We start from the raw sequence: 27,449 nt of genomic DNA on the forward strand, positions 1-27,449 counted from the left end.
ATTATAAAAAGAAATACGTAAAACTAAAGTATTATATTTAAAACCAATTTTATAATTTAAAATCCTTTAATTCGCCTAAAATTAATCTAACTTGAAAAGAAGAACCCTCTCCATATTCATTACGTCATTGACTCAAACTTCTCGCACATGTATTCAAAATAAAATTTAAGGTTATGTTTCTTTAACATGTGTCAAGCTTTACATGATTTTTATAATTTTGTGTCAAAAAGCATAATTTAACCATAAAAAATGAAGAATAAATCAACAAGGCACAAAGATGATAACACTTTTAAGGTAAAAAAGATTATAAAAAGTTTTTATTTTCAATAATTTTATTTAAACATAACCAAATTGTTGTTTTAGTTTGTTCCTTTTTCTGAGCGAATAAACAACGTTGATATAAACGTTTTTCATCGAATTGGACATGAAAATGAAGAAGAAACTGATGAGATAGGGTGTTATTTTAATCAGGCAATACAAAAGTGGAATGTTTTGAATTTATCAGAACATTATGGAAAATTTAAAAAAGAGGTTAAAGCACATTTAATTGTAACTTTACCTCAATTGGTTCATAATAAAGAAAACATTGTGGAGGTTTTGATTAAATATTTAAAAGAAAAGAATATTTTGTCTCTTCAGCCGTTATTAGAGTAAAATTTATTTTAAAATTTTTATTTATTGGATTAATTTTGAATTATTTTAGGTTAGTTGTTGCTTTAGCTCAAGATTTACGAAATGATTTTTATGAGTACTACCAAAATTTCTTGGATATCATAATTAGTTTATTAAATACTAAAGATGTGGAGCAATTAGAATGGACATTTACATGTTTAGCTTATTTATTTAAAATTTTATGGAGAATTTTGTTAAAAAACATCAATGTTACATTTAATACATTAATACCACTTTTATCTGATGATAAACCTCAATATATTAACAACTTTGCAGCTGAATCTTTCGCTTTTGTCACTAGGAAGGTGAAAGATAAAAAAGCGTTTTTATTATTAATCATTAAAAGCTTAAAACATAACAAAGATGTAAGCATATTAACTTGATAAGTTTGTTAGTGTTTAATTAATTCGAAATTTTAGAGTGTCTCAGGATGTGGAAAATTACTTTTTGAGGTAATTTCAACGGTACAATCATCATTTCATAGCAATGCTGATCAATGGTTGCCCTGTTTTATTGAAATTTTGCAAGAAAAATCTTTACCGAACGTTTGGTATGAAGTTTTAGAAGAAGTTGTAAAAAATATTGTTGAAAATATTCGTCCAAATAACAACCAAATCTTTTGGGAAACTTTTATTTGCGAAATCGATAAATTTCTGTTAATCAATTCAGAAAAATCAACACAAAATTTAAATTTCCTTTTAAAATGCATTGGAATAGGAGTCGAATTTAAAGGAGGAATCTTTTTAAAAACTCCTTCATTATTAGTTCAAACTTTACTTAAAATTCTCAATTCTAATAATCTAAACGAATCTGTATTGATGACATCAATTAAAATAACTATTTTATTGTTGCTTTCAAAAAATATTAAACTCCAACAAGAAGAATCTAGTTCTTTAATCAGATTCGTTTTGAGTTTAGACAACAAAAAATTGTTACTTTATTTTATTGAAAACGTTTTCGAATGTGCTTTATTTGAAGCTTTAATTTTACCAGCTTTTCTCAAATTCACTGCTGATTCAAATTTAGATAAAGATTACTTAAAAGTTTTAACAAAATTAATTGTTAAAAAATCGCCTTTATGTGTTAATGGAATTAATTTAAATTCCTGGATGAAATATAATTTACGTTTTGGTTCTAAACAAGAATTAATTAAGATTGAAGAAATATTATTTAAAAAAATAACTTTAACACAAGGATTTAATGAAGAAGAATATATTTATTCTATGATTTGTTTACCACATCTTTCTTTGGTGGAGAATGTTAATGTTTTAATGGATAATATAAAAGTATTGAGTGCAAAAATACAAGAAAAAGATGGGATTGAAAAGAATTTATTTTTATTTGGACTTACATTTGAAAGTTTGGTTCATATAAAAAATGATGAAATAGAAAAGCTTTTTGATATTTTTATGGGAATTATTTTACCATTATCAAATCAATCGAAGAATATTATTGCTTTGCAAAGTTTGGATTTATTTTTAACAGCTCTTGGCGAAGGTTATTTAAACAAAGAATTATTGAAACAACTTAATGTTTATTTGGAATTAAATTTTTCATCCCCTATTCATGAGGTAACTTTAAATTTAATTGTATAGATTTGAATTGTTATATTTATTTTAACATGCTTTTCGATTTTTTTTTAGGTCCGTTTATACACAACTCACATTTATTCCCTTTTCGATAAATTCTTCACCTTTGAGAATACAATAGAAGACTGGAATGTATTTTCTTTATGTTACAATGTAGAATCAATTGAACCTTTAGTTCATACATATCGTGAACAATTAATGCTGTTAGAAAAATTAAATTTTGACAAACCCCAAATAATAATGTGCAAAGAAACGGAATTTGTAACAATCCCTTTAAGATTTTTATGCGGAATTTTGTACGTTAACTTTAAATTGTTATGGGAACCTGTTACAAAAATAATTTCAACTTATGCTTTGGGTATGGAAATAAATAAGTTTTGGAATATCTTTTCGGAGGAATTAAAAGGTGTTTGTGATAAAATTAGAAATATGGATGAGAATTTAATACTGGATGAAATTGTTAATTATGAATTTTTAAATAATTTGTATAAAAATGTGAGCAAAATTGGTAAAAAGGCTGATTTTGCTAATTATCGAGTTTTGTTGTGGAAATCTATGCAACTTTTTCCTGAAATTGCTGAAGCTAAAACAAGAGATACTTCAGTTTTATTGTTAAATTTTATTGAGTAAGTTATCTTTATTTATTATTTATATATATTTATAATATATTATGTATATGTGAGGTCGTCAGCATAAAAGTGGTGTAACCTCAAACTATTTAAGTAGGAGAGAATGGGGATTTTAAATTTGATAAATATTTTTTTGAATTTAACTTCTTTTGCGAACAAAAGAACTTTCAAATTTACAATTGCTGTGTATTTTTGTATTTATTAAGTTAATATTATAGGAAAAAATGTGTGCTTTCGCACTTCTAATATTTGGTTCATTTTAAAATAATAAACAAGTTACACCACTTTAGGACAGGTTTATAAAGAAATCAGTCAAAATACATAGTACAAGAGCTATTCATCATCTGTCTCATCATAATACACCTCTTCTCTGACACTGTTGGAGCAATTCAGGTTGTTATAAAAAGTGTGATGAACTGGTGGGATGAAGTGCAACAATTCAAGAAGGGCCTTTTTCTTTTCTTTTCAGCTATGATTGGTTTTTCCAATGCATATAGTTGTGTTATGGTCACTGACTGCCTTTTTTTAACATTGACTTCGTTAAAGAGAACATCTTCATTGTTAGAATACTTGTAAAAAATTGAGAATTGATGAATTTTATGGAATCTTAGCCACTGAACTTTTAACCACTCCATCTTGGTGTTACTAACTGAAATTTTTCTGTTGGTTATATTTTTTTCCAGCGATTTGGAAGAGAAAAATCACTTCCTCTCATCCGTATTATCTTGAATGGTTGCCTTTTTCGAGCCGTTTTATTACTTCGACCCAGTTTTCTAGAACGTATATTTCTTTGAAGAATTTTTTATTTTTTTTCTATTAAACCAAAATCTTCGTCACATGGTAAATACGAATGTCCACTGACCAAAAATTTATGGTCTATTTGTTCAATAGTAAAGTCCAGGTGAAATACAACATACTGACAGAACAACGACATCTTTATGTTTCTATTTTGTCCCCCACATTGGTCAGAATACATGACTACTTTTTTAGTAGTCACAACATTTTTAAAAAAGTAAAGCAAACAAGATCCAATTTCTTGGGGTTCTCGTGAAGCATCAGATTCGTCCCAAACAAACATGTAGGCATCATCTGTCCCCATGTTGTGAATTCCAAATCAAAAAGTCCAAAGCTGTCTCTTGTAATACACTATTCCAGTACTCAACGCAGGGGTAGGTAGGGTTTTCATTAAGTCAAAGGTGATTACAGTGACGTTTGCAGATGATTTTGTCAAGGTCGTATCATCTTTTAATCCTTGTCTGGCACTGTCTGCTTTCCTCTGATTTAATTCCTGTTCACGTTGCAATTCTTGTTTTAGCTGTTCGCTCGCAGCACATTTAATTTTGTTATGAAAGAGATCACATCTTTTGCAAGAATCACTGATTATAGGAAACGTAGGTTAAAACATTCATTAAAAATTTTACTAAACATGAAAGATGAGACAGGTTCAAGTGTATTTTCTTTATAAAGAGAATACATTCGTCCAAGGGTCAGATTCGGTGAAAGATATCTCCTATTCTCACTTTTATGTCTGGTATAATGAGACTCAAACTGGATACCGGCCAATGAATTCTTTTACCTCTGCGATCTTGTTGTCTGGTGTTCTGTTTACAGACGTTTGTCGACCTCTCCGATCAACAGTTGGAACACTATTAATACTTGTATGCTTCAACACCCTAGTTACATGTCCATCAGAAACTTGAAAAGTTCTTAGGAAGTATTTTTTACACACCTGAAACTCAACACCACCTTCACCTAATAAATGATAAATGTGTTTTTTGTCTTCTTGATTCCTCTTTTCCCGTGTAACTTCTGCATTTGTTTGTCACTGTAACTAATGAGAACAGTAATGCATTCTGAGTGTCAAAATTTGCCAATGGGTAAAAACTTTAAAATATTTCCAGCTGACGTTCCTCATTTATTTTTAGATGACATCTTGGCACATGAACATTCGTTTGTTTTAAGTGTCTTCGCAGGAACAATGTTCTCTTTGTGGTTTTTATATTGTTCGCCTTCTGCTCGTTTTAATTTAAACACATTTCGCTGCCAAGTCTCTAACTTTTTTACACGCTTTCTACTTTTGAGGATAGGAGTTTCATCTGTGGTTTCAGCTGCTGACACTTGTCCAGACATACTTACTTGCGGTTCTGCTGTTATTGCATAAGACGTGCTTGGTTGTGGCTGTTGTAAATTTGTGGCTGAACTAGATCTGCTTTGCTTGATGGTAGATATTCAGAGCCAGATTCTTCAATATCTCCAACTGTAACCACCATTCGTTTGGGTTATTATTATTATATTAAACATAGTGTTGCCATAGTGATAAAGTTTTGTATTCAACTTACACCACTTTTGCTCTATTACTTTGTTATAATGTATGTATTATGTTCTGTGCAAAAACGATTTTTCAGCTCCATCTGCTTTTGAATACCAAAAAGTGGCTTACTCTACTTTTGTATTGAAAATTGGTAATGTAATGAATGTATAGAACAGCAAACATAAAAAAATGTGGTTTTCACCATTTTTGCGCTGATGGCCTCATGTTATGTATTTCAATTACAATTATTAGATTAATTAGCGAGTGTGGGAATTAGTATAAAACACAGAGTTGATTATTTTAGACAACATATTCTTCATTTATCTTTAAAAGTCTTCACATTCATACTGAAGTAATGGGACAGAACAAGAATCTTTAAATGTTGTAGTTCATTGTTATTTACTGCACAAGCTATTTGGTGCAAGAGGTGACATCCATTCTGACAAAGTAGGACACAAATTATTAATTATCTATTTCCTAGTATAAACATCTTAGTAGAAACATGTGACCATCGATAAAAGCGTACTGCAGGAAGTGGGTATAGAATTATCTTGAGTATTATTGAGTCAAAATAATACAACATACTTCATCACCAGTCCTAATTGATCTGGTTGGACCTCTACCTCTGTCAAATCTTTACAAACACTACTCAACATGCGTGGATACATTTTCAACACAAAAATTCTTCTCATTCTTTCTAAAACGATTTATAGAATATATTTCAAAGTTAACGTTGCTATAGTGATAATACTGATAACCATATATTAACATTATGATGGAAAATAATGTTTTTTAGTCGATGCATATAATATATGCCTAATATGCCTCCAGCAAAATATCAAAGAATGTCAATGACTTCCAGAACAGAAAAGTTGAGTTAGGTTAGTTTTGTTTATAAATGTCAATCAACTCTGGTAAAATATTGGGTAATGTTAGGATAGGTCAGTTTTTTTGAAACTCCAATTATAGCGCGAAGGAATGTTAGGATAGGTTAGTTTCTTTTGAACCCCAATTATAGCGTGAAGAAACTCCAATTATAGCGTGAAGGAATGTCGGTTTTCTTTTGAACCCTAATTATAGCGTAAAGAAACTCCAATTATAACGTGAAGGAATGTCGGTTTTCTTTTGAACCCCAATTATAGCGTGAAGAAACTCCAATTATAACGTGAAGGAATGTCGGTTTTCTTTTGAACCCCAATTATAGCGTGAAGAAACTCCTATTATAGCGTGAAGGAATGTTAGGATAGGCCAGTTCTGTTTTGAAACCCTAATTATAGCGTGAAGGAATGTCGGCTTTCTTTTGAACCCCAATTATAGCGTGAAGAAACTCCAATTATAGCGTGAAGCAATGTTAGGATAGATCAGTTTTCTTTTGAAACCCAATTATAGCGTAAATGAATGTTAGGATAGGTTAGTTTTCTTTTGAAACCCCAATTATAGCATGAAGGAATGTTAGGATAGGTTAGGTTTCTTTTGAAATCCCAATTATATTATATTTGACACATACATATATTAACTAAAGGAATCAAATAGAAGAGTTTGAGGAAAACTGCCGGTAGCAGACACTAGACGTTAAAACAATAAACTCTGAGAGATGTCTGAAGTATCCTCCCATACAAAATAATTTTTGCGTAGAAGTCAAATCTAAAGTCTTAGCTTTATTCAGATTTTCCAAATAAACACTGAAATAAGCAAGATAACACCGGTCGACCATTCGACAGAAACGAAGAGGAAGATTAACGAATTAAGTTGTTGCTTGACAATGCAAGACCGCACACCTCAAATCAGACGAAGGTCTGGCTTCAGAAACACAATTGGGAAGTTTTCGTCCATCTAATCCATAGTTCAGATGCATAATATACACATATGGCAGAGAATCTTCACATGAGTTGGCACATTTCGATTTCTTTAGGCTTTTCTCATTGACAAATGACAAGATTTTTATTATTTCTACTCTATAGCATAGTTTTTGATTTAATTTCTCAAATTATACAGTTAGTTTTACTAAATTCGTGCATGAAGTTGTTCTTTTTCTAGTTCACATAATTGCAGATTTTGCGTAAACTTTTCAAAATTGTAATTTTTCATCTTAAGTTAAATGCATCAATCTCCATAATGTTCATGTTAGTTCATACTTTATTATCTGTAGGTCTTTTAAAAGTCTTTTTCATGTAAAATCTATCTATACAAGAATGTAGTGGTTTTGAGCTAATCGTATTAACAGCACCATGACACAAAACTAATATACTTTGAGAAAAATTTAATTGATCCCCCCAAAAATATCGCATAATGTTTGGTTGCAGATAATGTAAATTCTTTGCTACAAGTGGTGGTGACTATAATATGAGACAATCTTGTGTTTTCTCAAGGTTGTGTTTCGAAGATCTCTGGTTGTGTGAGAATAGTTGTAAAGATATGCAGGATCGTACAAGATTTTTTTGGACATTTTTATATTGATATTTTCTTTATCAATTTGTCGCCAATTAATGCCATTCTTAATATAAATTATTAGCCAAGTTTAGACTTAATTCTATATAGATCCTATAGTTTAGCGATCATCCAGCGGTAGATTCGAGATATCGCTAGAAACTCATTTCTGATATACTTGAACAACGTGCTTGGACTTTTCATAACATTTTCCTTATGGAATTCATCAATTCACCATTTTTTCTGTTATCTTCTTATATGTAGAAGACTTATTTATGATTCTATTTAATAATTACACAATATTTGTTATAGACAAGAATATACAAATTCTAATACAGATACTGCTCTAACATGGAACATAAAACAAAATGAATTAATGGAGGTCGATAATGAAGATGAAAATGAACAAATAGAATCGGAGGAAAAGATTAAAAACGAATTAAAAATATCTCCACCTTTACCAAAAGGAAAAACCAACTTAAAGTATGCTCCTTATTACAACGTATTAATTCTTTAATAATTTTTTTAATTCCTATTTTTTAGAACTTTACTTCAACATCTTTTGGTGTTTTCAAAAGTACGCAGTCCAAAATCAATGTATCGCGAACCGGAATTATACCGATTATATTTTGATTTTCTCTCCCACAAAAACCCCGACGTTCAAAAAGCAGCGTTAGACTGTTTAATGACATACAAATTTAAATACTTAACTCCATATTCCGAACATTTATACAAATTAATCGACGAGAAAAATTTTAAAAACGAACTTGTGATGTTTCGCATCGATCAGGAATCTCCGCTGATACAAAACGAGCATAGAAAAGACTTGATTCCGGTTGTTATGAAATTGGTTTTTAGTAAAATGGTCGTAAAAACTGGTTTAAGAACCGGAGGGAAAAGTAATGGTGGTCAACTGAGGAGGAATTTGGTGTTTAGGTTTCTTGCTGGTTGTAATGGGGATGAAATGAAAAGTTTTATTAAAATGACTTTTAAATTTTACGATAGATTTTTGGGGGATGATTTGGAAACTATGGTTAAAAAAGTGATTGGGGAAGTTAATTTAGAAAAATGTATCCCTCCAAAAAGACTTCAAAGTTGTTTGAATATGATTAATGTTATTTTAGAACAATTTGGGGGATTAATGGATACGGATCTTTTGAGATATTTATTAAAATTGGTGTTTTTTATTGGGTCTTTGTTGAGGGCTGCTCAAGAAAATCACTCTCAAATTCACGCCGGTTATTTTGGGATACTAAGAAATTTGCGTGGATCATCTTTAAAGATAATTAATCGATTCTTTGAATTATTCGATATGTATCCTTGGAATGCCAATGAAATTAACGCTGTTTTCGATGTTTTTATTTGGCCCTATTTAAATAAATTAACAATTGAAGGTATTCATAGCCCGACTAATTTATTAAAATTATTGGCGTGTTGGGGAAGTAATCCGAGATATTTTAATTTACTTGTTAAGCACTCAAAATTAAATCCTGAAGAATATTCATTGCCGGTTATTACTAAATTGTTGATTAACGAAAAAACGCATCCTTCAGTTTCTAATTTAATCATGGAAATGATTGAGAAATTATTAACGTTGCAACCAAACGAGGATGATTTAAACAATAAAATCCCCATTGAAGATGAAGTAAAAATCAAAGATGATTTATTAGAACAATTAAAAGTCGATGAAAAATTAAATTATGGGAGTTGTATTTTGCTACCACATGTTACTTTAATTTTGCAAAAAATTAAACGTCGGCTTGAAATCAAATCGAAAACTATCAACCAAAGAGATTTGTTTATTTTGATGAGATTATCCGAATTGGTCACCGAATCCGAAATTTGCGATAAATTACTTCAATTACTTTTCCCCGTTATTTTAAAGAAATCTGTCGATAATACTACACCCGAAGAAACTTTATTACAAATGGTTTCAACGCTAAATAATTTAATTTCAAAAGTTGAACAACCCGAAAAACATCTCAAACAGCTTTCACCTTTATTTAGCGAAGTTACTTATCCATCATCGCGAAAAATTTTGTGCAATATTTTAGACCAAATTTCGAATTCATCAGAAAAATATAAAACGATAACGGAATTAATAAAATCTTTGAACGCTTGGGATCAGAAATGGGTTGACCAACCCGATTTTAAAACGAGATCAGAAACTTTTAAAACTTTATTAAACATGATTAATGAGAAATCGATAAACATCGAACTTGGAATTTTATTAATCTACAATAATTTTTATTATCTTAAAAATGTTAGTGATATTTCACTTAAAGAGCACGCAACTCATTCTTTGAAAACTTTAAGTCCCTATTTGGTGAATACAACTTCGAATTATTCAGATCGTTTATATATATTAGATGAAACACTTTTTAATTTAATTCGATCAGGATTAAAAAGTAAAAATAATGATTACAGAAATGAATGCATTTTAATATTGGGGTATCTAGCCAGAGAATCACCGGAAGCTCACGTCGTTTTAAGAGATTTAAATAAATTAACGAATAAACAAGATCTCGAAGTGGATTTCTTTGAAAATATCACCCATTTACAAACTCACCGTCACGGAAGAGCTTTACAAAGATTTTGTAATGTATTTAAAGAATGCGATTTAACACCAAATGTACGAACAATGACGCAATTTATTTTACCATTAACCACTTATTATTTATGCAACGAAAAATATTCCGGTAAAAATAGCGTTATTGATTCTTCAATAGAAACGATCGGGATTATATCGAGATTATTACCTTGGCAACAATATGAAGGATTACTCAAGTTTTATTTAAACAAATTAAAAAAAAATCTTCAATATCAAAAACAAATTGTGCGACTTATTGTTAACGTCTTAGATTCGTTTCATTTCGATTTAAATAAAGGATATATTCTCGAAAATTCAAAGGAAGATTTGAGGAAAATTAATCAAAATGATGAAAAAATGGAAATTGATGAAATTAATAATCTTAAAGAAGATAATAAAGGCGATGTAGATGTAGACATAGTTTTAAATGAAGATAAAGACGATGAAATTGATGAAGTATTGGGGGAAATCCCAGAAGAAGCTGATAAAGAAATTAAAGAAACTAACATTGTTGTTAAACCCTACGAAAAAATAACCGTTTTATCTCCATCGGCTGCCTTAAGAATTATTAATACAATAAAAAATATTTTACTTCCTCAATTAAATCGGTGCTTAGCTGAAATGACGCATCACGAAACAAGTCATAAAGTTAATAGGAAAAAAACGAGCATGGAACGCGAAGAAGAAGATTTATTAAGAGTTCCTATTTCGTTAGCTTTGGTGAAATTATTGCAAAAACTTCCAAAAACGATTTTAGACGCAAATATATCAGGGTAAATACACTTAATGTTAAATTAATTCCTTTTAATATTTATTACAATTTTTTTTAGAATCCTTTTAAAACTATGTACATTCCTTAAATCACAATTAGAAAGTGTTAGAAGAGTAACAAGAGAAAGTTTACAAAAAATAATGTTAACTTTAGGACCATCTTATTTAAAATTACTTTTTGATGAAATGGTTCCTTTATTACCACGTGGTTTTCAAGTACACGTTTTGGTATACACCGTTCACGCGGTTCTTTGTTGCATGAAAGATATTTTTACTCCAGGCGATGTAGATAAAATACTACCGGTTGTAATTAAATTATGCAACACAGATTTATTTGGGGTATTATCAGAGGAAAAAGAGATTAAAAAAATCACAACCAAAGTTTCAGAAGCAAAGTCCTCAAAAAGTATGGATACATTTAAAATTCTCGCCCAGTTTATCACGAAAGATTCTTTAAGACAACTCGTTAACCCAATAAAAGATATTTTAACCAATACCCATTCATATAAAATCGTTAATAAAATACAAGAAGCTTTTAAGCAAATTGCTTTGGGATTAATCGATAATAAATACGTCGAAATTGATGCGATGTTAAAGTTTAGTTTTGATATCGTTTTTGAGAGCACATCCGAAATAAAAGCGAGTGAAATTCAGTCGAAATTATCCGAAAAAGAAATTGATCGAATTCGGAGAGAAAAGCCGGATTGTTTTATTATACCAAAAGAACCCGTTTATAAATCGGGATATCGGACAACTACGCTAAAAGCTTCAAATATGACTAATATACATGTTATGGTTGAGTTTGGATTGAAAATTTGTTACTTTTTATTGAAACGGGATATTTTAAAAGGAAACGTTGAAGATCGGAGAGTTTTGGATGACTTTGTTCCGATTATGAAGGAATGTTTGGAATCTAAAAATATCAAGGTAAGAAAAATATACAGGCTGATTCAAAAAACCGCTGACAGGCGGGCAGTATTTTCGTGTAAACTGATCAATTATCTATCAATTGGTCTCTTACAAAACTTTGATCAAAGCAATAGTTTTTAAGAAAAACCACGTTTGTAGAAAATTTGTTAATTCAATCAAAAACTGTTTCTTTAATCAAAGTTTTGTAAGAGACCAATTGATAGACAACATTTTTTTTTATTGTTTGACAAAATTAGCAGTGGCGTTGAAAATATTTTTAAAAAAGGGCTTTTTATTGCAGATAATGTTTAATTCTAAAGAAACTTTGACTCGCTATATCTCGTTAAGGAGGCATTTGCGACCCCATGTATATTAAGACTTTTCATCTTAATTTTAGTCGTATTACCTGCCCTAGAAGTCTGTCAGCGGTTTTTTGAATCACCCTGTATATAATCAACTAAAGTTTCGTTTTCGAGGTAGTCGTTTACTCCCATTTATTACGAATGAAAACAGTTGGATACTTTTTTTCGCGGTTAAAGATCAACCCTAATTATATTTCTATCCTGAATTTCTTGTTTAATGAGTTAATTAGCTTAATTAGTTAACTAAGAGTAAGGATAATGTGACATAGTGGTTAATGCGTCATTCAATGCCTACAATCGTTGTTAAAATAAGGCAATACTATGTATACTATCTCTTCTATGTCTTGCCATGTCGCTTTGCTTAACGTCATTTGTAGCCAATCCCCCCAATCGTCTTGATATCATCCAGTCATCTCCGTTGCGGTCTTCCTTCACTTCGATTTTTTTCTACCATCTGATGCTGTCTTGTTTTGCAACTAGTCCTATCCCTTGCCACTTCAGATCAGCAATCCTCGCTGCTACGTCTGTGATCCTAGTACGCCTTCAGATCTCCTCATTGCGTACTCTGCCTCTGAAACTGATCCCCAGCGTTGTTCTCTTCATGGCTGTTTGGTTAGTCTTTAGCCTATTAACACTTTTTTTTCATGAGTGTGGTGGTTTCTAGACCATATGTTGTTACCACTAGTACGCAGGACTCGAACACTTTCTGTTTCAGGTTAATAATGAAGCCGAGTTTCCCAAACGCTGCCCATGTGAATCCTTTCCTTCTTGTTATTTCAGTGTCTTTTAAATCTCTATAATATAAATTCAATAAAAAGCAATACTTTTTCTGGTCTTTTTCAATTTATTGTCTAACCGGTTTCGGCTTACGCCATCATCAGAGACATTAGAAATATAGATTAGATTTTAGCAACTTATTACTTTCAGTTAGTGCCCGTCAATCCAAGTTTTATAGTATTGTTTTATATTTTAACGTGTAAATTTTAACTTTTAACGTGAGTTTTAATGTGTTCATATTTATAATTTTAAATGGAAAATAAGTTGCTAAAATCTAATCTATATTTCTAATGTCTCTGATGATGGCGTAAGCCGAAACCGGTTAGGCAATATAATTGAAAAAGACCAGAAAAAGTATTGCTTTTTATTGAATTTATATTATATAAAAAATAACTGGCTAACATGGATTAAACTCCCTCATCTAATTTTATATCTATGACATGATTTTTAATGGAAAAGTGGGAAGCATCTGGAATCAAGATCTTTATCTTTTGAAGGTTCATCCTTCACTTCTGCTAATACTTTATGGAACTGCTGTCTGAGCCTTGCGCTCTACTCGCCTGGTATTCCGCCATTGGGATAGTTTCATTTTAAAATCTTACGTTTCATGTATTCTCTGTTTTTCTTGTTACTTAGGCCAGCATACTATCACATGTAGGAAGTTATAATGAAATCAGTCAAAATCATTTTTAATTGCTCAATAAGTGTATATTAGGTTGGAACGTTTGTTAGCAAATAATTCTTATAACCTTACAAAAATATAGGTATTTATTTTACTTTACGAATTCTTTGTATCTCCCAGTCGCCCGAGAGCATCTTGGAATCACACGAAACTGCATTCGTCTAAAGTTGTAGAAGAGAAATTAAGATGGCAAGATTAACTGTTAATGAAAGAAGAAACATTTTGAACGATTCTGGTAGATAAGTTGGGATAAAAAACGTCATTCTGCCTCCGTGGAATACAACTTTAAAGTGGGAGGTGAACTAACTCGTGTTTATACAAAATGTTATTACACATATGAGATAGAATTACAAACTGCACATAGAACCTATGTGGAAACATAAGTGTAAACTGTACTCACTTTACAATGAAGACTAGTGTTGAAATTTAAAGCAGTATTTAAAGAAAAGAATTTAAGTATTTTTATGCCAAAGAAAGACTAATGTAACATATATGCAGGACACAAACTCGGCAATATTAACAACTGTACATAAGCGGCCGTTACACGATCAATAATATTGACATTTAAAATTAAATACTTTTATTTAATTGTAACAGTAACAAAACATGTCTATCAACACACTGAAAAAACATGTTATTTTAACCCAGATGATTTGGAAACAGATTTAATTCTTATTTTCTACATTAGACTCAGTTCAATTCTAGCTGCGCGCCTGTGAAGAAGTGGTGAAAATGACCGATCCATTACCTGACGTTGGTGACGTTCAACACGATGGAGATACTGTTGGTTCATCGAGGTTTTTATTACAGCTTTGCTGATAGTTGCTAAGGACATTATGACAGAAAACTTCAACTCTTCAAAATTTTTTCCTGTGGCCAAGTACCTCACGGTTCAAAATTATTCATTTAAGTCTAATCTTTCCCTAACACTTGTACTTTCTTTCATACTGCATCCTGTCTTTTCAGTTTGTTAAAGGTACTTTCATCCATTTGAAAGTAGTTCTTGAAATCATCAACATCGCAGAGACTGATTTCTTTCAACAGTACTAAGTAGATGAGAATATTCATCTATCTTCTTCAACCATTCTGTCATCCAGTGTTTGCGTTTCACTCGACGAGTAGTTCCAAGCTCCAAAATAATAGCGAGCTTTTGTACGATTATCCATATTTGGAAGGGAAAACCCGACAAATAACCGACTAAAATTACGTAGCTTCACTCTGTTTGTGGTAAAAAGGTAACTTATTGACAATAATATTGATCGTGCAAGGTAGTGAAGTATTGAGACTGGTTACCACGAGGATTGATGGTTGTATTAATACTGATATTGTCAATACTATTGATCGTGTAAGGGCCGCTATAGATAAAAAGGGAGGAAGCGAGAGTATTGTAAAATTTTGGGGAGTGCTGCAGAGAGATTGAGGCAGGAGAAGGTCGTTATGGGCAGCGAGAAAGGGAGGTATACTACAGAAGAGTGGGGTATTCAACGGAAGAAGTGAACAGGAAAACAAAGGAGTGGATTGAGATGTGGAAGCAACTGGAGAGTAGGGACAGGGATGTGGAAATGCAAGAGAGAGGGACGGAGATAAGGGAAAGTAGGTACAACCCAAAATATGCAAAAATTGTAGAAGAGGGGCTACCAACGTACCTGAACACGGAGGAGGGTGAGGAGGTTGATAAACAGGTTTAGATGTGGTAATGAGGAAAGAGCCAATAGATGTTGGATGGAGGATGAGGAGAGTATGTGCAGACTATGTGGAGAAGTCTTTACAGGAACTGTTGGTGGCGTGCAGTGATTTGAGGAAAGAGGAGATGGATTGAAAGCAGGTGCTGGGGGAGAGAGCAGAGGGAAGGAGATGGATATAGGAAGTGGTGGCAGCGAGAGGACTATAAATTGTAACCTTTTAGGAAACAATAAATTGTTATTAATTGATTCGAAACACATTTGATAAATAATCTTTATTCATTTTGGGTATTGCCGTCGTGAATGTGCGTTGAAGGAGAAGATGAAATCCACTTAAAGTAATTTTGTACTAAAACATCGCTCTGGTTGCATATTTGCAGCATGACGCAATTTGCTTCAATCATATAAACAATTTTCACGTTTGTGAGGAATAAATTAGGGATACGCAATCCTAACAACTTCCCAATGATAAATTATATATTTAAGGCAGCTCCTTTTTCCCAAACTGATAGCGTTTAGTAACAAACTAGCTCATTTTCTTGATTTATAAACCATATTGGGGCAGTATTAAGAATTTAGATTCAGTATCAAAATTACTTTTTGCAAGCCTATTTAAAGTACCCCTTAATAAATCCTCGAATACGATTCTTTTAAACCATCATATGTTTCATTTTATTAAAAATAAAATCCTTTTTAGTTAACAATAGTTACTCTACAATGTCTTCCATGGATTTTTAAACACGACCTTCCTTCTTTACATGATAATATTGAGAGTATTACGGAAATAATATTTAAAATTTTACATAAATATGCAGCCTCTGGATTAAGTAAAGGAGATAATTTTGATTTGGTTGTTGCATCTTTCAAGGTAAATTAATATTCTGTATTTTTTTCAGTTATTATTGCTTTAATTTTTTTAGGCTGTAACTGTTTTGGTTAGAGATTTAAAATTCCACGTAATAAAACCAGAACAATTAAAAATCTTGTTACTTTATATTGAGCAAGATTTACATGATTACGATCGGCAAGCAACAGCTTATGGGCTCTTAAAAGCTCTTTTATCCAGGAAGTTTTCATCCCCAGAAATTTATGATATCATGAAAAAAGTTATGGAGTTAAGTATAATATCGGAGTTACCACACATAAGATCTCAATCGCGTTCAGTAGCACAACAATTTATGTTAGATTACCCGATTGGAAAAAAATTAGATACTTATCTAAGCTTTTATTTGTCACAACTTAAATTTGAATTACAAACAGGACGCGAATCTGCGATTGAAATGATTCAAAATTTAATCACATCACTTCCAATAGTAAATATTTCTTTTATATTAAGTTTTTTTATTATAATGATTTAACAAAATTATTTTTAGAGTACTCTTAAAGAAAACAGTGGAACATTTTTTATAACGTTAGGTGCAAGATTAGTAAATGATCCCCAACCAACTTGTCGTAAAATGATCGGCGATTGTCTTCAAACTATGTTAAAAATTTTACCAAAAAGTGATCGTGACCCCCTTTTTGATATTCTTATTTTATGGCTAAACGATAATATCATAAGCCATCGACGTTTATCGGCTCAAATTTGTGGCATTTTCGTCCAAATAGAAAAAGCCCAATTTGAATCAAGATTAGATGCTTTATTACCGTTAGTTATAACCCAATTTGAAAGTAATTCAACTTCGAGCGCTGGACGATTTGTGAAGTTGAAAAAAGAAACTGAAGATAATGATGAGGAAGAATCGGAACGCTTACAAGATCATTTCTTATTCCAACTTTTACAAATGTTGCTTAAAATCTGCAATAATTGTCCTGGATTTTTTAAAAGACTCGATGATATCGAAAATATCTCAAATCACGTTCAAGTTCTTTTAGCGTATCCTCATGAATGGGTTCGATTGGCCTCAGCGCAATTTTTGGGTTTTGTGCTTAACTCAATAGAGGTTGATAAATTATCATTATTAATGATTGAAAATAAAACTAGTCCAGGTTATTTATATTCAGATCCAATAAATTGTTTAAAATCGTTAACTTTAGATCTTTGTGATCAATTACAACCAAATTCAATAAAAAACGATCTCGCTGAACAAGTCGTTAAAAATCTAATATTCATCGCGAGAGTTTTAGATAAAATTTCTGGAAAAAATCTCGAACTCAATTTAACCTGGTTAACAAAACGAATGCGAAAAATTGTTTATCGAGAAATCATAGAGGCCGTTACAAGTACAACTTTGAGGATGGAAATTTTTAAGTGGATCGCAGGAGTAGCGATAGCTTTAAGCGACGAATCAGTTCTGGAAAATGTTCATCACTTAATGGCACCTTTGGTGCGGGAAATGGTGACGACGGATGAAAAAGAAGCGCCTCTTCGTCAACTTTCGAAAGAAGTTGGAGGGATTATTAAGAAAAAAATTGGTGTGGAGAAATATACAGAGGTATTAGCTAAAGTTCAACAGCAATTATCTGTTAAGAGGGCTGAAAGAAAACGTACAAGAACTCAATTAGCTGTGACTGACCCCGAATTATATGCTAAGAAAAAGATTAAACACCATGAAAAGAAAAAAGAAACTAGGAAAAGGAAAATTAGTCAAAGAAAGGGGGTTAAAAGGAAATTTAGGAAGAAAGAAACTATTGATTTGGATTCTTCTGAAATTTTGTGATAGCTAATTTTTTATGTATTATTAAGGATAACTAAGTTTTTTGATTTGATAAATAAATTATTATCACTGCAATTTTTTTATTTTTACATTTTGCTAAAATCAATATTACAATCAAAAATATATTCAATTATAATTAAACCTTCTACCCCCATCGAATCGGTATCCATAAGCAGCCGCATTTTTAGCATCAACCAGGGCCGGATTTCTATGCTTGTAGAAGCTTCCGTGTGAATGCGCCGCTCGGGCCGATCCAGTCTCCTCTCCACGGAGGTAGAACGCCTCGAACGTCCCCGTTTGTGGTAACACAGCCTTCAACTCCTTATCCGACGGATCATACGCGACAACTACCGTCAAACACACCAAAAGTACCACCAATAACACCATAATCAAAACCGAAATAATCGCAAAATCTTATTAATCTTGGGTGATAAACACCGCAATCGACACATACAGTCGTTTTCCAACGACTGAACACACTTTCACTTTTCATGTAGATTTTTTTTTCGTCGGGATTTACTTCGTTGTTTTTAGGCGGGGCTTTTTCTCCTTTTTTTGTTTGTGTAAACATTCTATGTCCTTGATTCACTTTTAAATTAATAGAAATAATAGAAAATTAAATTTTTCAAGAATAATAAAATCTTTATTAATATTTCAGTCTTAGGTATCAATATTAATTTTACAAATTTTTGATTAAACTAAGATTTTTTCATAAAATTCTAGATGAAGGTTCTTGTACTTTTTCATATTCAACATTTGGCGAAACTGGACATAAACACGGCACAAGTTGGACGTTGTGTAAATTTTGAATAGGAGAAAATTGGGCTGATAACGGCACTTGAATGGGGATCGCTGGAACCCCTTGGTTTTGTAAATCGTGAGGAATTTCTTGAGGAATATTTGGTATTTGTTGAACAGGTGCTTGTTGGTGAAGTTGAGCTTGTAAATATCTTTGATGATAAATTGAGGGGTATGGATAAGCGTAAATTTGTGGTTTTGGCGTTGATTCGCTACACAAATAACAAAAAAATTATCACAAAATTGTATCGATTTAAAAAAACTCACGGTTCTGAAGATGACCCCCAAAAGAATCCATTTGTAAACGAAAACAGCATCATTAACGATAAGCCATTAATAATCTAGATATAAAAATGAAACAAAATAGAATTAAAAAAGAAAATTTTAGAACATTTTTACCATTTTGTGATTACAAAACATTTTTTAAAGATTTATCAAAAGTTGTCTGTAGTTCACCCACGAAAAATTTCTTAATGACTCGTCCCGAACGGGCGGGTTCATTTTTATAAAGACTTCCTACCCTTGACCTTACCTTGCCCCTTACCCATAACCCAAACTGACCACCCAATTCTTCACCTGCATTAGGATACCGTTTTTCGATGGACCTTACTAACGAAACAGGAATGTTACGGTATGTAGATTATAGGGGTACCGAGGTCACCACGTTCCTTCGTTTATTTTTAAGTTCTCAGAAAAAGCCACTGAATATTCATATAAGTTTAAAACTTTATTACAGTTTACATTCTTTCAAAATTACTCAATTTTTCGAAATTTAATTCCATTTTGAACGCTATAAAAACGAAAATTTCATCATTATTTAAGAGAAATTTATAATTTATAAAATTGGTTACTCATATTATACTCTTTGAGCTGATCGAAGCTTCGAGCATCTAAAGAAGATGGTCAACGACCGCATTCTAATTCGTCATTAACGTTCCGGTTCTTTCATCCCCGTAACGTAGAGACCCATTCACACGGATCGACTCGGGTAAGAGGTTTTAGAAAACGGGCTGGAAGGAATTATAAAGATATTGGAAGGAGAAGGTGGATGACCACATTTTTAAGAGTTTAGATGAACATCTTTAAGAGATTTATATGAAGATTTAACTCAATAATTGCATTTTAACATTTCAAATGTTACAAATTTAAATTTATTTCGTAATATACATAAATTATTAGATTTTGTAAATGCTGCTTAACCAATTTTATGGGTTTTTGGTTAAAGCCTTTCAAATTAAATTTGAATGTGTTTATATTACTTGTTTATATTACTTCTAGCATCTTAATAGATCCTAAATTACAACAAGAAACGAATATACAGACAATATAAACGAACAAACAACAGAATGCTAAAAAACGAACTAAACAGAGAAAACAAAAAAATTCAAAAATTTATCCAAAAATACCAACTGGATCGTTGGTTAGAAACATGCAAATAAATAGAAACGGATCGCGGCAGAACATATTGGCAGAAATTCAAAAAAGTGACAAAATACAAGAAGACCAGCGACATTTCGACAATAACGTACGACAATATAGAATATAGAACAGATCAACAAATTATGCGATATACTTGTCCAACACTTTCAAAGTGCGTTCACTCCCAAACCAAATCATGATTACGACAATCATCACCAAGAATATATTAACGAATGGTACACAAGATTTCTGACTATACCAACCCACGTGCATAACGGAATACTAGAAATAACTCAAGAAGAATAAGAGCTCAAGGCAAAAGCTCATGCCCCGGATTGGATTTAATAACTAAAAAACTGCTGAGACAACTAAACCTAGAAGTACATAACTTAATCCGTAAAATTTTCAATTTCTGCATGCAAAACCTTATATTCCCATCAACATGGAAAAAAGCTACAATTATAACAATCCCCAAACCTGGAACAAACCATTCTCTTCCACAAAGCTACCGCCCTATCACCATTTTCAATTGGAAAATCTACGAAAGTATCCTTAACTCCAGAATTCTTCGCCTTATCAAAGACAAAATCCCTATATACCAATTTGGTTTCAAACAGAAACAATCAATAATTCATCCACTCATTACTCCATCACCGAAAAACCGCGATCTTATTTCTTGACATAAATACAGCCTTCGACACAGTCTGGCATCAGGGCCTTCTATACAAGATGGATAAATTAGAAATACCTACACTCTAACTGAAAATTATAGATGAATATCTTCGCGACAGGATACTGAGTATCCAAATTAATAACGCTACATCCTTCCCTTTCTCCCCTCTCCAAGGACTACCTCAAGGATCCCCAATCTCACCTACCCTGTGCAACGTTTACTGCTATGATATATACCCTCCAACCCATCCAGACATCAACTATATTGATACGGATAGCTACATACTTCAATATGCAGACGACACAATACTAATATCGCACGGAAAAAACGTCCAAACAGCAATAGAACCACTCCAGACGCTATACAACAACATATCATCATGGTTCCACAAATGGAGAGTCACCCCCAATCCGGACAAATTCAAACTATTGATCCCACACTCTAAAATCACCGATCAATCCCAGCACATCACGACAGGCACATCAATTACAAAACCTACAAATTTGGTCAAATATTTGGGCATAATCCTGGACAACAAGTTGAAATTCAAAGCACACTACAAAAAAATACAAACAGAGGTAACAAGACGAGCAAAACATTTTAGATCATTGACCTACAAAGACAGGGGTTTTTCTGTAAAATCGGCGACACAAATTTATAAAAGTATATGCTGATCACTCCTCGATTATGAACATCTCACAACTATATGTTCCCCGGAGTCAACAAAGGCAGTAATCAGGAAAGCAGAAAGAAAATGTTTACGTATTCTGGAAAAAATTAGACACGCGAACAATCCACTCCACAACATAAACAATGAGGATCTATATTCAACAACGGAAATAAAACCAATCTCAGAGATGTATAAAATACTGAAACAAAAATTCTCTAAAAATGCCGAACAAGACACCCCAAACATTATACGAAGAACTCAACATAAATTCACAAACAACAAACAATTTTGACTAATATCGTAACAAGATGTGAATGAAATGCATAATGCATCTTAATTTTAACTCTAAAGCCTATTCCTGCAACTGGAAACTTCATCGGCCATCGTAATTGTTAAAAAACTGTAATTATTTATTGTCGCTTCGAGAATTCTCCTTATTTAATATTCTAGAGTCAAATGCATCAACATGTAAATGGAATTCTTTGGCAATATTCTCATCGCTACATTGTTCTAAAAGAATAACAATATCTTTATTTGCAGGTTTAAGATGATAATCAGATTTTGACATTTTGAGATTAACTTTTCAGCTGTTATTTCTAACAATGTATCAAAGCTGGCAAAAACGTTTTTAAATTTACTTTGGGTTTACAACATCCTAAATGGTACGATTTATTGCGAAATCTTGCTCCAAACGTTTCTAACACATTCAATTTTCGTATGCAACATTAATGATTTATTTTTCATTCAGGGTGGACGCCCAAAAAAAGAATAGACCGCGTATCAGCGTCAGTCGGATAATGAATTCATTTAAAGATTTTTGCTAACAAAAGATCATTTTAGAAATTGTAGTTTATTAATTAATAATTTTGCAAAATTGTTGATACAGCGAGTACTCAAATACATTAGTGTTTATTGGAATATCAAAATATATTTAATCTTACCTCATTCCATTTCGCCAGATGAATCTGCAATAACTGCAGATAACTTTTACTCTAGAATCCTGCGCTACATGGATCTCAAATGTGGCATAAAAAATAATGCATATTCGATGATCACTTTTTGAATGTGCTCCCTCTGAATTTTATCTTGCAGCCTTATTATCCAAGTTTTGTTTTCGATTAACGATATTCTGTTATCTTTCTGCCATTTAATAAGACTTTCAGTACTATCACTTAACTTTTGGGTTGGAACTTTTGGAAACCTTGGGGTTTCCATTAAAATCTCCCGGTGTATTTAATATATTCACACGAAATCGTCTGTCATAGGTAAAGATACAAACTCTCTCATAAGAAGACCTATGCCATCAAATCGCCGAGGTCGCTTGCCGAGGGCGCTGTATTTGATATATCAACACGAAATCGACATGTTTTGAGGATTCGAATGCCTCTCAAACAATCAACCTCGGCGATTTAAAACGAAATCGTTTCCAATATGCCTTGTAAGGATGCAAAGTATTTAACAATCTTATAAGAATATATTTATCGACGATTTCGTGTTGATAAATAAATTCTAGCACCTTGCCCATAAGCAACCTCGGAGATCAGAGGCGACATCATTCCTTATAATTGAAGTAAGTCAAGTCTCCTGTGAGCTCAATGACTTTTTGCAGACCATCGGTAGTTGTTTTATAGATAACTTATTAACTATATGTTTCGAATGTCTAAGAACCAAATAGATAGTGAAGTGTTCTTGTAAAATCCTATACGATCTTATGGGGTTAATTTCCATGCTACTCAATAAACGCTGGGTACCAATGGAAATAACCTTTACAGTTACGAAAACAAGTGGTTCCAAGATTTTTCTTGCGCATATAAAATGTTATCTGGACAACACTACAGATGATCTCAATTGATGATTTTTTAAGGTTTTTGTCTTGCTTATTCTTATTTTTGATGTGCTTTTATGAACCACAAAAAGGTTTTGGAACCATTTTAGGTGAGGTGATGGTGGTTTAACTCAAATTCAACTTCTCCTCGATTATTCTGCCTTTCAACTGGTGGTTTATATGCATATAGATTTACATACTACGCAGTTTTTTAATCAATTCTTGAAGTTAAATCCTTCAGCTCCGTGCTTCACGTCCAATCGACTATATTCGTTCTGAACATGCTATAAGCCAACAACAAACTGTCTCTGTAGGCATCTTGAGGTTTAGCAAAATTTCTGCAACACTATGCCCATGTCTTGGACAAAACCTTATTAACTTACTTATTTTTAGTACGGATTAATAGAACTATTCTGGAAAAAAGATATATTGTCATGGATAATTAAACGTCTCAATCGAATTCAACCTCAAATTGAAAGTGGTTAATATGCTTACCTAGTGTATCCTTATGTTTCGTATCATTATTATAAAAATAATTCCATTATCTTCAAAGTATCGCTATTCCGACTGGCTGGAATTAAAAAGGAGCAGTTTCGATAATGACCTTTTTTTAACCCAAACCAATCACCTGAAATGCCGAAACTCTAGCTTTGTATGTATTGGTGAGATCATAACGAAATGAAGGCTGTAACGGTGCCATGATAAGGAAATTTTCTTCCTTAGACGTCGTGAGGCAGCAAGATAAAATGTAGAAAATGGTGAAAAAAGGCGTGGTGGAAGTTACGTGATGACTTAGAGTTTAATTTGTAAAGAGAGACATGTACCCCTTTACAACTGAAGTTAAAGAAATAAGTACAGAGAATCCTGGAGGATTGTCGTGATTGTTTGAGGGGATGGATAATGGGCGAGATAACGGAGAGACTTTTGGAATTCGCGGGAAAATCACAAGATTGATTCATGAGAGTTAGGTTGTGGATGTTGTTAATGCATTTAATAGTATTTGAATATCAAGGTATAAGATGAGGCGCAAAGTCTTTAGTATAGCTCTATGCGAACAATCAGATTATACTCTTGATAGATGAGGGATATAGCGTGAGGTAAGGAAGAGACTAGGTGCTAGATATGGAGGATATAAGAAAGTAATAAATGAGGAATGAATGAATGTTACCAAGGCGAAAGTAATGATTAAGTCAGATATGAAGAGGGACGTTGAGGAGGAATGGAAAAATGGATGTAGAGGGTCAAATACTGGTAAATGTATTTTGATAAAGAGAAGGTGTGGAAGTGTGAAGTTTTGATAACAAGTAAGGGATAATATAACCTACAAAATAAGATGTTCCCAAAGCAACCTGTGCGTATCGAATAACAAGATCAACATTTTCACACCTCTGTCTACCTAAAAGCTTATTGATCCAGCTAAATATAATAAAGACAAAAACGTTATCAATAATGACGTTTTAACCAAACTTTTTCAATCATTGATTGAGTAATGTAATATTATGCCCGGTTCACATTGTTCCAGTAGCATTCTAGTCCAGTGCTGGAAACCTACGCTGGAATGCTACTGGAGTAATGTGAACCGGCACTGGAATGTACTCATTCCAGTAAGCAATCCACTCCAGTCTACTTTTTCATTCCAGCGCCACTGCAATAGTGTAGACCGCCAATCCAATGCTGGATTGCGAATTCTTAACGAATCAATTAAGAAACCACTGTACTGGATTACTAGACTGGAATAATGTGAACCGGGCATTAGAGTCAAAATTATCAAGTTTTATGTAATTAATAATTAAAAAATAATATTAGAAAATTTTATCTTCGACATAAAAAGCTCAATAACTTTTTTCTACACAATCGTTTTTTATTTAAGCTTGTTAACTTTTTGATTTGAAATTAGAAAACTATAAAAAAAATTAAATTCCACACTTTCTTTTAGACAGATGTACGAAATTGTGTTATTTATGATTTTCTGTCTATTAAGGGTACAAAAAAACTTTCTCTGGGGTAATAACCATGAAGTATCCAATTTTATAACAGACAAATTCCATATATTCTCGGAAATAAAAATCAAATTTTAATGCATTAAGTTTTATTAAATACAATTTTCAATTTGAGTACGATAAGGGTTAATTAACCAATAAAAATTAAAGCTTTCTCTTATAAACTAACAACCAAGAATCGTTTATTTTTATTCTAACAATAACTCTATTTAATTTATTTTCCCGTAGGAAATTGAACTCTACTTGTAACAGAAAAGAAACAAGAATTTCTCTAAAATTGCTTCAAATTCTTTAATTCATTACAAATTCTTTGTTTTAGTGCAGCTTTTTTTTGTGAAAGCGTTAAAAAAAATTTGAAACAAGTTGAAATTGCTCGGTGAAAACTATGGTTTTGCGTTTCAAATCTATGTTTAAAAGCAACGTGGGTTCAGGCGAAGAAAGTAAACTTAAGAGTAGTAACTGGGTCTATTATGTAAACACCGGAAGAAAACGGAAGCTGTTTAAATTAAGAACGGTAAGAATTCACTTCCTTAATATCCGGAAGTGTGAACTACTTATTATGTAAGGTTATTTCAAATATTCTCAAAATTATATTAAATATAAAAATTTTAAAAAAATTTTAAAATAAATGTTACGATTTCTTCACTTCGTAATTGTGTGTGGTTTATTTTTAGGTTTAAATTACATGTTTTAATTTTGAATTCGTGACATCTTCTCACGGTTTGATACGTATCCAAATCAGCGATGTGAAAAGAGAATCCGATTTCTTTCGTTTTAGCTCAGGAGAAAGGCGCACACCACCCTACTTCTTATCAATGAACGCTTACGAGATATTCTGGTGGTGGAAACGCGATCAATTTTTGCATCTATAAAAGCAACCTTTCTTCCCGGATTTACCACAACGGTCAAACATTTACTACCAAACACAACAAGCACCATGCAAGTCAAAGCTTTGGTAAATAATTTTTTTTCTTCAATTAATTTTATTAATTCATCGTTTTTTTTAGTTTTTCTTGTGCATTTTGTCTGCGTTAACGTTCCTCAATGTCAATGCTGGAGGTGGTGGAGGCGGGTAAGTTTTTTTATTTAAATCATTAGTATATCTGAGTACCTATCTTTTTTTAGTCATGATCATGTGAAGATAATCATCCCAGTTCACCACAAAACCATAAAACATACGCACACAATCTACAAAACCATCCATCATAAAGATGATGATGGTGGCCATGATCTAGCTCTTCTGCTGAATGCCGGCGGCGGTGGAGGACATGGTAAATGGTTTTGAAGATAAGAATCGAGGACGACGCATACTGATAGGTACAAAATAGGAAGGAGTCAAAGCGTGAAGTTGCACGATCGATTAAAGCCAGTTATTTAATTTTATTAATATATGCTTGGCTAACATGTTCTATTGATCTTATTTTTTTTTACTGTTACCTCAGTTATTTTCTGTTAATATTTACTTGTAATCTGGTTAATCTGTGATCTGTTGGTGTTTGTAGTTTGTTGTTAAATTTTATTTTATTGTGTTTTCTTAAATGTGGTTGTAAATATTTTGTAATAAAAATCGAAAATTAAAAAAGTTTTCTTTTCTAACGTTTCTTTATAACTTATACCATAACTTTCCTTTGATTTATCCTGATAACTTAACCATGGTGGATATTGCAGTGAATCTACGGACCTTAAATATCGAACGACCAGAGGAACTAAAGTTGGAGCGCAGAAAATGGATGAGAAATTGTAAAGTCAGCGAAGACTTGTTCCAAGTTGTTACATTAAAAGTATCTGCATTAGAAGTTACTGGGGAGAGAAGTGTAAACGACAGAAGAAGAGCTCCAGAAGAACCGAAACATACAAATCAAGAAATTTGAATTACTAGAACGTCGAACACATAAATGGAAAAAGGTTAATTTACTAATGGTTAGTCATAGACAAAGGAAGAGATGATGGTTCTAGCTAAAGGCACAAAATAACATAACGTTATTCTGTGCTAAGGACTCAATTCG

The 27,449-nt window shown here is 32.2% G+C and overlaps 3 protein-coding genes and 1 long non-coding RNA gene across 5 annotated transcripts; 2 read left to right on the plus strand and 2 right to left on the minus strand.

Annotated features, from left to right (window-relative positions):
• The first annotated feature begins 70 nt into the window (after positions 1-70).
• Positions 71-18,133, plus strand: LOC111414865 (small subunit processome component 20 homolog). The gene is made up of 11 exons (XM_023046320.2): positions 71-294; positions 364-650; positions 704-1,037; positions 1,092-2,243; positions 2,316-2,887; positions 7,941-8,111; positions 8,172-10,991; positions 11,049-11,916; positions 16,099-16,269; positions 16,322-16,714; positions 16,775-18,133. The coding sequence occupies exons 1-11, from the start codon at positions 250-252 to the stop codon at positions 18,059-18,061; spliced, it is 8,100 nt and encodes a 2,699-aa protein (XP_022902088.2). The 5' UTR covers positions 71-249; the 3' UTR covers positions 18,062-18,133.
• LOC111414866 (uncharacterized) lies at positions 18,119-18,536 on the minus strand. The gene has a single exon (XM_023046321.2). It carries the CDS (start codon positions 18,443-18,445, stop codon positions 18,185-18,187), a length of 261 nt encoding a protein of 86 aa, XP_022902089.2. The 5' UTR covers positions 18,446-18,536; the 3' UTR covers positions 18,119-18,184.
• A 135-nt stretch (positions 18,537-18,671) lies between these two features.
• On the minus strand, positions 18,672-19,682 carry LOC111414904 (uncharacterized). 2 transcript variants are annotated; one of them, XM_023046375.2, is made up of 3 exons: positions 19,389-19,682; positions 19,124-19,197; positions 18,672-19,068 (listed from the first exon to the last, which is right to left on the minus strand). In XM_023046375.2, the coding sequence occupies exons 2-3, from the start codon at positions 19,174-19,176 to the stop codon at positions 18,768-18,770; spliced, it is 354 nt and encodes a 117-aa protein (XP_022902143.2). In that variant the 5' UTR covers positions 19,177-19,197; positions 19,389-19,682; the 3' UTR covers positions 18,672-18,767. The 2 variants fall into 2 exon arrangements, with proteins under 2 accessions (XP_022902143.2, XP_022902141.2); XM_023046373.2 differs by lacking the exon at positions 19,389-19,682 and adding an exon at positions 19,256-19,367.
• Positions 19,683-26,331: 6,649 nt separating this feature from the next.
• Positions 26,332-26,847, plus strand: LOC139428961 (uncharacterized). Its single transcript, XR_011639645.1, has 3 exons — positions 26,332-26,398; positions 26,451-26,515; positions 26,569-26,847. It is a non-coding gene; the product is annotated as an uncharacterized lncRNA (long non-coding RNA).
• The last annotated feature ends 602 nt before the right edge of the window (positions 26,848-27,449 follow it).

This window comes from Onthophagus taurus, chromosome 1, assembly GCF_036711975.1.
Source record: "Onthophagus taurus isolate NC chromosome 1, IU_Otau_3.0, whole genome shotgun sequence".
In the NCBI taxonomy this organism is placed as follows: domain Eukaryota; kingdom Metazoa; phylum Arthropoda; class Insecta; order Coleoptera; family Scarabaeidae; genus Onthophagus; species Onthophagus taurus.